General features: G+C 41.1%; 1 protein-coding gene across 12 annotated transcripts in view; it reads left to right on the forward strand.

The window, feature by feature from the left end:
- LOC118289217 (collagen alpha-1(XXV) chain) overlaps positions 1-14,156 on the forward strand; it is a 138,987-nt gene that overhangs the window by 105,586 nt on the left and 19,245 nt on the right. For 11 of the 12 annotated variants that reach the window (XM_035616093.2, XM_035616044.2, XM_035616027.2 and 8 more), the window contains exons 10-16: positions 901-927; positions 2,261-2,305; positions 4,103-4,147; positions 4,782-4,808; positions 6,962-7,006; positions 11,564-11,596; positions 12,332-12,367. In XM_035616093.2, the coding sequence (XP_035471986.2) occupies positions 901-927; positions 2,261-2,305; positions 4,103-4,147; positions 4,782-4,808; positions 6,962-7,006; positions 11,564-11,596; positions 12,332-12,367 (258 nt within the window). The remainder of the gene's footprint in view (positions 1-900; positions 928-2,260; positions 2,306-4,102; positions 4,148-4,781; positions 4,809-6,961; positions 7,007-11,563; positions 11,597-12,331; positions 12,368-14,156) is intronic. The other variant, XM_035616083.2, reaches the window with a different exon arrangement.

Raw genomic sequence — 14,156 nt, forward strand, 5'->3', positions numbered from 1 at the left:
GGCTACTTTTTAACACAGGCACGCAAACCTTTCACACTCATCAGGGGACCCAATCTCGAGTTTTGCCAATTATACTGCATCAACAAGAATGAGGCAAAGAAAGTTGTTGTTGCAGAGGGCTTGTGGTGCACAAGGTCGACCTGGCCTTCACACCTCTTCACGTGATGTGCCAAATGGATCCATTTACCATTTGGCCAACACGGGGTGTCACGAGGTGCAACAGCCAAGCGAAGAGGTGTTGATGAACGACGAATGAAATAGTCTAGCTTTAGCCAACATGGAAGGAACTAACTTTCATATTGGTTTTTCATTTTGTGCTTGAAGCAGTCCTGCTGTTTGTAGGCAGGTTCTGGTGGAGGAGGTTGAGAATGGCCTTCGGTCTTGCTGTGGTAACCAAGCAGCAGGTTGAAAATAGAAACCGTCCTCTCAGACACATCAATCACCAGCTTAAATCTCAGTCAGAGATGCCTTCTGTCTAACATATGGGCTTTGTACGGCTTTCCAACTAAGGGCTTTTTTAGGTAATGAACCTCTCCATGTTGGACCGTAGGCATAGAATGTAGAGCAGAGGAACAGAGATCAACATGAAAAAAAACAAAACATAAAAGATTTTGTTATTCATGGTCTCTTTAGAGATTCATTTATATGGGGCAACTCAATGAAAATAAGGCACAGGGTGAGCTGCTTTTATAAAAATTCTTTGTCGAAGAATAAAACAAAGGATCGATTGGGATTCTTTTCTGCCTGAAGGGTGAGTGTTCACTGTATGAAAACTTACCAGAACCATGCCAGTCTCTCTGCTGTGACCATGTTGGCTGTGGAAATCATATTATTTCATCTGATATAGACTGTACTTTTTCCTCTCCCACTCTCTCTTTCTCTGTCTTTCCTCATTTATAGGGGCCTGAGGGGCCACAGGGGCCGATGGTAAGTTACAAAAACTCATTTCTAGTCCCACTGGTACATCTTACTTTTCTTTTAAATGAAATAAAATAAGGTTCCCTGACTTGGTTACACTTAGCTGCACTAAAAATGGTGCTTTCTCAGTACATCTTTTACAATTGATTTCATTTTATTAATATAATTCTAACGTAACGAACAGCGGATTCCTTAGCATTAGAATAATACTTTGGATTTGAGAGTAACTCATCGCACAAATGTCTGTCTGGGCGAGTAAATAGACAGGACAGGAACAGGTAAGTCCTCAACTGCATGAGGAGGGAAAGGAGAGTGGTGACGGAGAGAGATACAGAGCAGAGAACCTGGAGCTAAGTGCTGTGATACAGGCCGCGGGTCCCTGGCGGCGCTGATGTGAGGAACAGATGTAAGCTTTATCCCGCCATCAGGTAGCTGCCAGTGTTTGTTCAGTGTAACCCAATCAGACACTTCCTGTCTGCGCTGTCATCTGTCGGCAAGGCCTCCCGTCGGCGGGGGGGGGGGGTTGAGATAACACACCGCCATGTTAATGACTCATAAGCCAGACCCGAGGCTGATCAATTAGATCTGCCGCCGGTAGGGAACTGTGTTTAGCAGAGAGGCCACATCAACGGTTATTCAAGTTTCATCAACTTGCTGATGAACTAAAGTGGAGTGTGAATCATATGTTTAAACTTATCTAAGTAGGAGCAATATATTTGATTAAATTTCCCACCTCAATGTGATCCACATTCACCAAATCCTTCCTCCCGGGATATCCCAGGTTAGGTTTCCAGTAATATTTTGGATCTTTCCATTGCTCCAAGTCCTTGTTCCAATGTTCGCCCATCTCTGATATTTAAATGTGACCATGGTAACTGGAAATCACTTATATTGTGGAGGAGCACAAGTAGCCAACATATACTGTAAGCAAGCCACTGTAGTTTAAAGCTCAACAGAATTATTCCCTCACTCTATCCACCTACCTACCCAGCAAATTTTAAAATATGACATGCAGTATTTATTTCTGCCTGGTTTTGTAACACAGAACCAGTATGTGCAGGAGTGGGGTTGGGAACAACAGGTGGGCAAGCCCGAGATCACTTTGAGAGGCTGTTTTGACTTTTTTTGACTGAAGTACAGTTTTTTGGGGGGGATTTTCTGTTATTTTTTGGGGTGTTGGGTCCATTGGGAGATGGTTTGGGCACCGCAGGCAGAAAGTAAAAGTGCACGGTCATATGTTTGTATGAATTTTTGATGACCATAACTCTACAGTCCCAGCAAAATGCAGTCATTTCTTTTTTTTATTGAACGATACCTGAAGGCCTTTGTGTTTATTTTCCAGGGTTCTCTCGGGCCTCCTGGTGTTCCAGGTGTTGATGGACTGAAGGTGAGCTCATACAGACAACACAGTTATGTGTATGTGTGGTTAAAATTTATACACATATCTTTTTGACTGTTAACTAGGACACTGTAAAAGGGAGGCATGGTGTCAACTTTTTAGCAATTTAACACTGCAACAATTTCATAATGCTGAATTTTTCCAGTAAAACTGTATAGCCCCTCTAAATTTAGGTCAAAAAACACAAATTAGAAAAAAATCTGAAAGCTATCTACCTATCCACACCTGAAAGTATTTTATCTTCAAAAGGCCAACTTTAGCTCTCTTAAATGTTTTCATTCTTCTTTTTTTTTGCACAGATTTTGCAGTTTTCATATTACATATTCAAACTTCTATTCTACGCAGGAGAAATCCCCTCAGCTCATTTCTGCATCTCGTTCTCAAAGCGAATAAAGGAGATACAGAGCAGGTGTTTCACAGTTGGGAAAAATGGAAAGCATATTTATTCCAGAGCAAACAATGGTGCGAGGGAAGAGAACGAATGAGGAGATGATTTGAGAGGCACCATCTTTCTAATCTCCGGCATACATTTACAAAGATATGAGTGGAGAGGCACGCATGGCCGTAATGGGAACCAGAGTGAAGAAGTTTCATTTTGAGGAGAGGGAAACAAAAGCTGAAGGCCTAATTCCATACTTGTGTAAGGAGTGTGGTTTGCCAGAACCTGTGAAATAGAACTCCAATGCAGTTATTAAACAGAATATGTTATAGTATGCAAGTGTCACTCATGCAGAAAGTTGACTGTACAGCAGTGAAAGCTGCCCTGCCAGCAGTGGCAGGTTGACTGGCAGACATCATATTGATCTGGACATGGATAAACACCGAAAAGGGAATGTTTGCTATTGCAAACCTTATCAGCACCAGTTTAGGAGTTTTTAATCAGACTCCATCATCATTATGGCAATGACTCCCATATGTCAACTGATAGATGAGACATGATTCCAGCATTTATGTTGAGTTTCAAGGATGTTGTGTGAAGTATTGGGCGGGGGTGGGTTGGATACTCCCTAAACGCAGATCATACACACTGATGTTCCCATGCAGAATTTATCATAAATAATCTTTTGGTAAAACTATGAGAAAGAAAGAAAGAGCAATAATATGTGTGTGGTAACCCAGGTTTTCCTCGTGATATAGCCAATATTGAGCAGAAGCCCACTGACTTGCATTTTAATCCAAATAATAAAAAGGTAATTAAATCCAAATAATAGATTTCTTTATTCCCCATCCTGGCCACATTAATCAGAATCATCCGGTTTCAGTAGTCTGTCTGGGATGAGAAATAGCCACAACTATTCTATAAAGGATAACGATGTGGTGGGTTTTGCAGAGGTGAGTAGTTTAATTGTTTCTGGCAACAGAGGGACTGAGGTCGGTTTCTCAGACAGAACTGCGGAGAACAGGGATTTCGACTGGCACTAGCAGCGGACTTCAGTAGCATTCATCTTTCTCCTTTTGCTCATTTGAAAAACTAAAGCGGAGATAATTAGGCTTTTAATCAGCTTGTTTATCCTCTCTACAGTCAGTCTGTGGTTTCAATACTTTTTTAATGGTATGTATTTAATCATAGCTGTACATCAACAAGTGGAAAACCCATGGCTTCTATTTTATTACTCCATTAACTATTTCTACCAGTGTAATGATGACACAAATGTAACCTCTCTAAAGGTTAAAGGTTATCTGCATCAGTGGGGGGAAACGTAAAGCTTTTTTGTATCTTCTTAAATCAGAGTTCACATTGCTAAAACAGCACACTCAATACTGTGTGTGTTATGCTGTCCATAGGGGGATCTTGGCATCCCAGGATTGGACGGTGTCCCCGGAGCCAAGGTCTGCTGCACATATATTCTGTGTGCTTTTATTCTTGTAAATTCATAGAGATCGTAATTTTTATTTCTATTCTTTTGAAATTATTTATAATTTTTTCACCCTCACCCATCAAATAAACATTGATTTCTCGATAACTTTTGGACACTGCAATTTTATTTATCATTTATTACACTTTTTAATACCTTTCTTTGTCATGGCACACATCACTTTTTTTTCCATTCATCTTTGTTGGATATCATGTTCACATGATCTGTATTTGTCAGTATGTCAATAATACCTTCATAGCAGATATCCACGTGTGTAATTTCATGCAATATTTGTAGCTAGACATAGGTTTTAATGAAGTGAAAATGTGGTGACATATCATTGAATTTGGGATTTTGGCCTGTACATCATTGAAAGCCTATTGTATTGACTCTAAATATATTAAAAAAAAGAAAAACTTTAAAAGGCTGGTACTTGAGTGTCTGTCTGGGGAAAAGACAGCCATAACATGAGAGAATTTCAGTAATCTAACATGAATTTAACCCCAGATACAATCTGACCTTGGTGGCTGCAATAATTCCCCAACTGAACCCCCCACCCTCCCCCCCGAGCTTTTCTACGTCTAATGCTCTGCTTTCTTTCCCAACAGGGTGAAATGGGAGAGCAAGGTGAAAAGGTAAAGCACTAATTCAGATCACCAAACATTATTGTTAGCATCACTCTTGAAATCCCACCATGTGTTAGAACGGCCACTGTGATAATAATAAAAAAAAAAGGACGGGTGCTCTGCCTTTACCTCTCCCAGTTCCAGTTTGTTGTGATTGTTTAGTTTCTTTCTCAGAGGGGACTCCCCTCTGAGATTTGGCCAGTGATTCAGTGAGTCGCAAAACTGAAGCCAGCTTTTCCAACTCAAGGCATCTGAACCCTCACAATAGCCTCACTGAGGGGGAACCAGCCTTATTCTCGCCATTCCCTAATCCTAATGGTACCCATAGTCACTGTGGCTGTACAGCGGCGCGTGGGAGGTGTGAACACCGACCGAGTTTAGAGCGAGGCAGGCTGGGGAGGGTGCTGATGACTCGGCTCGCTCCATCGGCCACGAAACCTGGCCTCAGGCAGTTTATCTCAGTTGTTGATCCGAGTCTCTCGTCAAATCAAAGACTTATTTGCCATCACTAATACACCTGGTTCAGTGTAATACTGTGACTGCAGTCAGCAGCCATTGTTCAGTGTCACATCTGCCCTGTGGAGAATTGGCTTGACGTTATAGAAACTGTAGATTGAGCTATTGGAGATAATTCATTGGAGATGTCTGCTTTCGTTTTGTGAGGTTGAGCCAACACTTTTGGCTCAAGATACTTTTAAGGAAGCTATGTCCGCCTGTGGCCCTTTAGCCTTGACACAAGTTGCATGCAAGTAACTCACAGATACAAACCCCTTCTCAGTTTTTAGGAGCACAAATAGGGAAAACTATCCAGAATATTTTAATAAGGAAGCAAAGATTAGAGAAGAGTCTGATTAAATAATCAATTTTAGAGACAGATTGGGGGTTTTTCTTACTTTTTTCCCCAATCAAGTTGATCATCTTGAAACCAATTAGATTATTCCTTTGACCCCCGAGAGGGTTCCTGCTTTTAATTTCAATGAGAATTCATTTTGAGAGAAGCAGATAAGCTAACCGTTTGCAAACTTAAAGAGCCAGCAGGCAAATTCAGGAGAGAAAGGCTTTTTTTAATCAGTGCCCTAGGCTAGTAGTCGTTCTAACTTCTAACATATAGATTGACAGATGGTAAAATAATGAACAATTCATTCACTGACAAATACTTTGTTAGACAAAGAAACTAATTAACTTATTTTCATGTGGACACAACCTTTGATTTCAAATTTGGAATCACTATTCGTTATATGATTTGCAGTCTGTTAGGCTATCATTTATTCAACGTGAAATTGTGGATTTTATAATAATTATCATCACTATCATCAAGACGGAACTGAAACGCACTCAACTCAAAGTGCCTCGGGTTAGTTTTCATTTCAAGAGGAGCCGCATATGTTAATATGAACTGCTCAAAACAATGTTTACCTCTGACAAATAGAAATACATGACTAGGCTGATTCAAATATTAGTTTTGCAGGTATTTGGTCATAAAAGGAACCAAAAAATTATAAATTCATAATCTGTTCCTCATGTCAGGGACATGAGTGTGTGTCAGGGCAATCAAATACATATTAAAGTCAGTAGATCACCAGAGTATTCAGGATCAATCGGGACCATGAGTGTATGCACAGAATTTAAAGGCAAGACATTTCAGTCTGTACAAAAGTAGACTGAGCAGCCGTGCTATACAGAGAGCCACACCGCTCGTGTACAGCGCTTGACATTCAATCTGTTTCGTACTGCTGAGATGGAAAACACGTGAATTTAGAAGCTTTATTTTTCATAGTTGTTGCCAGGAGTTTATGACCTCCATTATGCCCCACAGAGGCTATTACATCACCTGAAATCAGTCCTATTTGAACCATGTGTGAGGACTCAGTTTGTGACCAAAGTGAATGTAAAGTGTAAAAAAATGGCACTTCATCTTCTCCTGCAGTGCACTTGGATTTTTCATCAGTTAGGGCTGTTTTATACTGCAGACAATCACAGATCGAGGAGATTTGTCAAAGTCCTACTGTGTATGATACCCATGTTCAGTTGGGCAGTCACGTTAAAGCAATTGTGTTTTTTCCTTTACATTTTCGGTTGTCATCTATCTCAGTTGTTCAGCACTGACACATGCCTGTGATCTATAGACGTTGTGTGATTGCCTCTGTGTGATTTCGTCATAGGGTGATATGGGCGAAGAAGGTCCGAAAGGTGATATTGGGGAGAAGGTATGTAAATTCCACTTTATCTTTCATTCTCTTTGTTTATGTCTTTGAAACCGGCTCAGAGAAACAGCAGAGAGCCTGGCAGTGGCTGGAAAACATTTTTTTTAAAAAGGTTAATGCTAGCCATCTGAGAGGAGATCTGTGCAGAGACGCAGAAGTAGCAGTAGGTGAGGTCACGTGCCATCAGTTGTAGTCAAGGCTGCACAACAGCAATCATCCTGGCTCTTGATGCGTCCTTTGTGCTTAATGTGGACTTAATTGCTGTGCTACGCTGACTCTACTTTTTATGCTTGGATGGCTCCAGCGTTCATTTGGGACCATTCATCATCAAGACAGCTTGTCAAGTCGGGATCCATTTCCAACAAACGGCAGGGAGAAGTTTGTGTGCTGGGCAGATTATTCAGAGCTCAAGCAATAGATTCCTATTTCTGTCATAAAAAGATTTCACTGTCTGGGATTTAATTTTTGGGGGTTTTGTTTTGCGTTAATTCACTGACATCATGTCCAGAGGCAGATTATACATCTCATCCAGAATTTGCAAACATTGCCTTTGATATTATTTTGTTACAGCAGCATTTATGGAATCAAATCAGTCTGATTTGTATGGGGTGATTTCATCGCAAAATGTTGGCCTATTTGCCATTCAGAGATTGGAATAAATGATTCTCTGTAAAAGGTTGATTCAGCGTCTCACACTTCTGGGAAGAGAAAATAGTTGTTACTAAAGCTGCCAAAAACATGGTACAGTTGGTAACACGGACGCTGAGAACAGACAGCTGAGTGCTGTGATGTTTTATACACCGGAGATGTGTTGTTTTTTTTTACTAGCAATGCTGGATTAGAAAAAACAAAATATAAAAGATAGACCAGCAGCAGAGTAGAAGCAGTGTGCTCAAAATGTCACTGTCAATTTATTGCTGTTCAGCAGAGAACAACTTTGATAACTTCTCACTTTATGGGTACTCTGGTTTTTAAAAGAGTGCCGAGCGCGGCTGCCAAGAAAGACACCATTTGAGGGAAACAGATGCAGGATATCATCTGCGGAAAATGGGTGAACAAAAAGGAGAGTGGAGGGCGATAAAAGTTTGCAGCTCGAGCACAGCTTTGATCTGGTCTACCTTAGTGCAGTAAAAGGAGAAAGAAAAAACATGGAATTTTTTTGGGGTGCAGCAATGAAAAAAGAACAATTGAGTACTTTGGGAATTAAGGCTTCTGTAGCCAGTCATCTGCCATTCATTCTTCAAGTGAATACCCATGTATTTTTTTATAAAAAGAGACAGAAAGTTGTGTAAAGAGATGGAAATACTAAAGATTTTTCCCCCATTAGATATAGATAAGATTACCTAATCTTCTCAGATTTGTAATGTCAGGATGTAAAGTGAGTTGTTTTTTTTTTACCTAGTGTACAACATATGGCAGGAATAATTGCTTTTCAATAGAGACATACATCCAGCTTAACATATGTCTCACACACACAATGGACTGATTTATTTTTCAAGTGAGCAAGTGAGCAGAGCGCATGCTGATAGACATATACTGTACAGCCGGGGATCCCTTAGAGGAGAAAACTGCGTGTCATTCCACAAGCCGAGCCTCCTGTCATCGTGTGGACAACAGACTTTTGTGTCTGATCAACTGCTCTTCCCTGATGTAATTGTTTTTACATTTCGAGACTGTGGAGGGACAGTGGCTGGGATGGGAGGGGAGGGGAGAGAGGAGGGCATCTCCAGTCCTCCGGGCTGAAGATGCCAAAGTTAACAATGCACAGCACGCACTGCAGGGGAAATGTGGTCACGCGGGGTGAGAGGTGAGGCCGCGAAAGGCCTCAAGTATGTTGAGCAGAGAGACCTCGGGGAGTGCAGGAGGGGGAGAGAAATGGCGAAGCATCAGTCAGACTTGGAATGATACAAAGATAGAATGTTTGAACGGAGGGGGAGTGTGAAAGAGACAAAATGACAGGAGGGATACACACACTCGTAGGCCCATAGGTTAAATCGTAGACATGCAAAAAAAACCTCTCCCTTTATTCCCAATCAGTTTCGCTCTGGATCATGAATGAGGAAAAAGTCTTCTGAAAAGTATCTTAAAATTCTACTTAATGTCAGTGTATGAGTAAATGTGCTCTTTTCCACCACTCTACGTGGTATACATTTATCTAGCACACTACCTGCTGTGTTGCTTTCATACGCCATTGTCAACTGTGAAGAGAAACATTTCCAGCGGCCTGCGCATGTCCATCTCTGGCCTCCTTTGAAACAAATCATTACCACCAGTTAAAAGCTTGAGTTCTAAACCATTTACTTGTGATGCACTCTGCCTAAGTGTTTAACTAGGTGTGAAATTAACTCTGACTCCTCTTATTCAAAAGTCGAACCTCACAGATAGGAAAATTCTTTCAATGGTTTAGAAGAATAATAAACCCAACTCTTGAATTAGTTTTCTGGAAGTTCCAGGCTGTGAGCGCTTGGCTCCGGCCTATGTGGCACAGTGATTGGTATGAATTCTGAATCCCAAGATCCGGTCCAAAGCTCTTGTGAGCTGGCCAGGTTTCAGCCATTGGCAGGGCCTCTCTGCCCCGGGAGCCAATCAAAGTCTGTGTTGCCTCACATGCATTCAGCGACTGAGATTGATATTCAGCTGAGGGCCGCTGAATGCGGTCATCGCCGCTAATGATCATTATGTGAAGTAAGAGTTAACCATTTTGAAGGTGGTGGCGGCATTTAAATGTGACACAACTCTGCCCCGGCCTCTTTGCTCACTGATTAATTCTCTCCATCTCATTCGCTCTCCCACCGTGGCAAACAGCTGGAAAAAAGGCCCGATTTACCAAGCATACATTAGAAGATCCTCATGCTATTATCTTTAAATGCCAATATGCGGTGACAGATTTGGGTGCCTGTAATAAAAATGGAGCTGCGGTGACAGCTCTCCATCTTGTTCTGCTCTGTGGTTAAATCACAAGTTGTGGACCCTCACCATGGTAATCGGGCCAGCTGGGACATTTCAGCACTCGGTGCCACACCTCAACTCACCTCCCAAATCCACCACTTTTTCCATCTCATAGTACTTCATTTGGAAGAGACTAAACTAGTGAAAACTCTCACTTGCTTCTGAAACTTGGTGTCACTTGCGTTAGGTCTGTCATTACAGAAAACGTCACTGGTGTTTATCAACCCCGGCAGCAGGGGAGTGAAGTGTTAGTTGCTTGTGTTGCGTTCTCTGATACTTGTTTTCACATGGCTTGTGGTGACTTTTTCGATTAAAAGTGTGTAAACTGCGCCGTAAAGTTTTTTGGGGCTATGCGTTCACGCTTGAGAAATTTAAAAGTTGATTAACAAGGTGCGGCCTTTTTGTAGTTTCTTTACAGATGTGAGGCATTATCGCATATCCTTGCCAAAAAGAAGCAGGTGTAAACAAGTTTCTACTTTGATGCTTGTTTGTGGAGACAATTATTCAATCCGGACACAAAACAATGAAGTCAGAATAATGGGCCTCTGCATAAAGTCTCCTCTTTGACGATGATTTTTATGTCAACAACAGCATGGCATCCATGTCGTTTTCTCATGTATGTGACCAAACATTTTAACTTCATGTGAAATAATGTGAAAGCTAACTCTAAAATGTCATCCTCTCTGATCAGCTGTACCCTTAATAAAAATAACTTGTGAAAATGCCCATTTTAGAAATTTGGAAAAATTGGAATGATGCATTTGAAGATGGGGATAGAGTGTGCAACAAAGCCCAGCTGAAAACAGTAACATAGTTTACTGTGTTAAAAAAAGGGGGGGGGGCACCACGCTGCAATTAAACAGGCCTTGTGTGCTATGCATCGTAATGACTCCCATAAAAAGCTGAGGGCGAGAGACATTCCTTCAGCAACTTCTGAGCGTTAGGCGTATGTGCAGTGAAACCACAGTCCACACCAGAGCTACAGACCCCGTCTCCCTCTCCACAGTCGCTTTTCCCACCAACCGCCCATAATTACACTTATTGGCCCCTTATTTTATGTCTGTTTTTACTGAACACTGCAGTAGTGATGCAGTGCATCAGAAAGGGCTTGGTTCTGGGCGTCTGGATGACTTTTCTAGAAAAATGTGATTTAAGTAGCCCTGTCGCCTTCTAGTTCCACACCCTACCTGAGGAGATGTAATGAAAAAAGTGCTTAAATGGCTACTTTTAAGCCCCTTACCTCATGTACTGTTGGGGATTTCTCCTATATAGTGTTTAGACTCTGAGAGTCTCAAAGCCACAGCACCGAAGTTACAAATTTGCTTTGAGGTACATTTGATCCGAACAGAATTTAAAACAGCAGAAAAACCTTTCAAATTCAAATTTTCACCCTGGCAAGTGAGTAAATACAGCAGTTACAAAATTATGTTCCCATTGTTCAGTAAAAGTAAGTTTCTTTCAAATCTTTTTTAACTATAATTGCACAGTGATATTCATTCCAGTTGTGACTAAAGAGAAAGCCCCATTGGGTCTTAAATAACCGTTGTCACTTTTTTAAGTTTTCCATGCTGTCGCTTTTTAATTTCATTGCCTTTTTGCCTTTTTCCTTAGGGAGATGCAGGCTCCTCTGCAGCCGGCATCAAGGTGAGAGCTAAGCTTCGCTTAAGGTTTTTCAATGTATGTTTCTTGATTGTCATTGTCAGGAACCTGGAAAAGATGTTCCACAGCTCTGTATTTGCTTTATATGACCTGGGATGTTGTTGGAACTCGTCATAGGTGTTTTCCGTTACCCAGCACTACTATATAAAAGGCTTGAAGTAATTTATCAAATGGTTGGAGTCATGGAATCAGCTTAATGCATCCTTACATGGTTAGTGGGGTTAGGGGTTGTTGGGCTAGGCTATTAGAGTTTGGGTAGGACCTTGGGAACAAAGATATGCTCCTGTTGTAAAATCAAACTAACTCAGGAGATATATATATATATATGTATTTTTTACACATTCACATAATTAAAAAAGGTTTGAGCTACACAAACTGACTAGTTATTTCATAGAGATGACGCATTTGGAGTTGACACAAAGTATTGTTGTGGTGAACATCTGATTCCACTTATTTATTTACAAATGTGAAAATGAAATTTTTTGTACATAACAATTTGTCAATATGTTTCACTCAAAAAAAAAAAAAAACCTGAACTGGCCGTCAGCTAATGGTAGATTAACCTAGCCGACGGTCAGTTCAAGCTAGAGTCATTGACATAATGTAGCTAGTAGTCCTAAGAGGGGTTAGGAGACTAGAAAGTACTTGGAACAAACAACTGATGCAACCCAATCCAGAGATGAAGCAGTTGAAAAAGACAACTCTTTGCATGTTTTACAGGGTGAACCTGGAGAGCCTGGACGAAGTGGACATAAGGTAATAACTGCACTTTGCTCACGTTGCTCTTGATACACAGCAGATAGATGGTAGGAGCGTGATGATTACTTTAAATTATCAGTGATGATGGTACAGTTTTAATCATAAAGACAAACTACAGTTATAATCCCTTGAATATTTGCTAGTTAATTACGGTTTCTATATTGATGTGTAGACTATATGAATAAAATATTTGACAAAACGGTAACGGAAAATGCTCTTTGTGCAGTATATCTCTCTGAACACGTTCATAGTTTAGTTTTCGTCGCTGTGAATACACACAAATAAACGTCCCGATGCAAAAGGTCAAGCTCAAGTATTTTAGTGCAAGAAAAAGTAAAAAAGCTCCAGTTTTGACGAGAGCATTCCAAACTCAGTTGAACCTCACTGTTTAAAATGTTATAAGGATGGTTGTACATGGGGGAGGGGCCTCACTGAGCACAGCGCTCCGACTCATTTCACATTTACTTTGGCTTGATTCTTGCTCTGAGCCTGTGAAAGGTCCCAGGTATTTAACCAACACTTCTGGATACTGTATATTGAATGTTTTTGTTCTATTATATTGTGGCCCGTACTTCAGGTCTATGCAGGTCAACCCAGGATGCTGCTTTGCATTATTGCGACCACACAGATTTGTTTGTCCCTTTCAGCTGCTGATGAGATACTAATAAAGCAAGCATGCAGCAGAGGAGGAGCCATTTCCCTGCAAAATAAAGTACACTACTTGTCCCTCGATTAGTCGGCTGCCAAGATTGCGACAGTGCCCATTTAATTACACTTTTTAAACCCAAGTGCTGCACCCCATTAATTTCCCCTCTCTTTTCTCTGTTCGGACAAACTGGTTCAAGACAGACAGAAGGGTTTTTAGCCAATGTTGCCGTGTTGCAAATAAAACACTTATGGCCCAACAATTTTTTTAACTGCTTTATCTTATCTGGTCTTACAGACATAATGCTTATGCTGACACACTTACAAATGATATTTCCCATCATAACGGCCCATCATTAGGATTGAGTTGATGTTCCTATTAAGTATAACCATTTGGACGGCATTCGGTAAGTGTCGTTGAAGTTGTAGTCCACAAGAAATAATAGTTTTACAATGCTTTCATTAACCACAATGGAAATTCACAGCCCTGTCTCTGATCCCCAGAGTGCCGTTACAGTTGATCACCCTTGTGCGGCGCTAATCAGTTCTTTTTATATGCCATAAACACAATGGTCTCAATAGAGCGTTAAATTATTCAGTCAGAAATTTTGCTTTGAAGGTGTCGCAGAGGCCTCACAAGGGACTCGACCTCTGGTTGTTCCGTAGTTGGATTAAATGCCTGTGCGTTGCTATAACTTGTCGAGATTGGGAGTCTGGAGCCCTTAACTTGACAATGATGCGACCTTGGTAACAGAGAAATAGGCCGACTCTCAACCTCTCTCTGCCAAACCCTAACGACCTCGAAGCCACGCCAGCTCTCTCAATCAGCTTTTGCAGCTCTAATCCGGTATCTGACAGTTTTTTCCTAACAGAAACCAGCACTTTTCACACCTGCCCGACCCAATAAAATCATAAAAAAAAAATAAAACTCCCATTGCATTTTGTGGAGCGCTAACAAGCACTAATCCCACTGTCAAGCCGTTGCTGCATGAGTTGGTATGAAAGTGCATGGCCAGTACCTTCTGCTAGTGCTTCCCCGCAACCAAATGACAGTCAACGTACACTCGTGGACGGCAGGCCACTTCTCAGCATCACAGTAGCAGATGGAGAACACTTTGGAAATTAGATGTACAGCTTATAG

The sequence above is a fragment of the Scophthalmus maximus genome, chromosome 12 (genome assembly GCF_022379125.1).
Source record: "Scophthalmus maximus strain ysfricsl-2021 chromosome 12, ASM2237912v1, whole genome shotgun sequence".
Taxonomy (NCBI): domain Eukaryota; kingdom Metazoa; phylum Chordata; class Actinopteri; order Pleuronectiformes; family Scophthalmidae; genus Scophthalmus; species Scophthalmus maximus.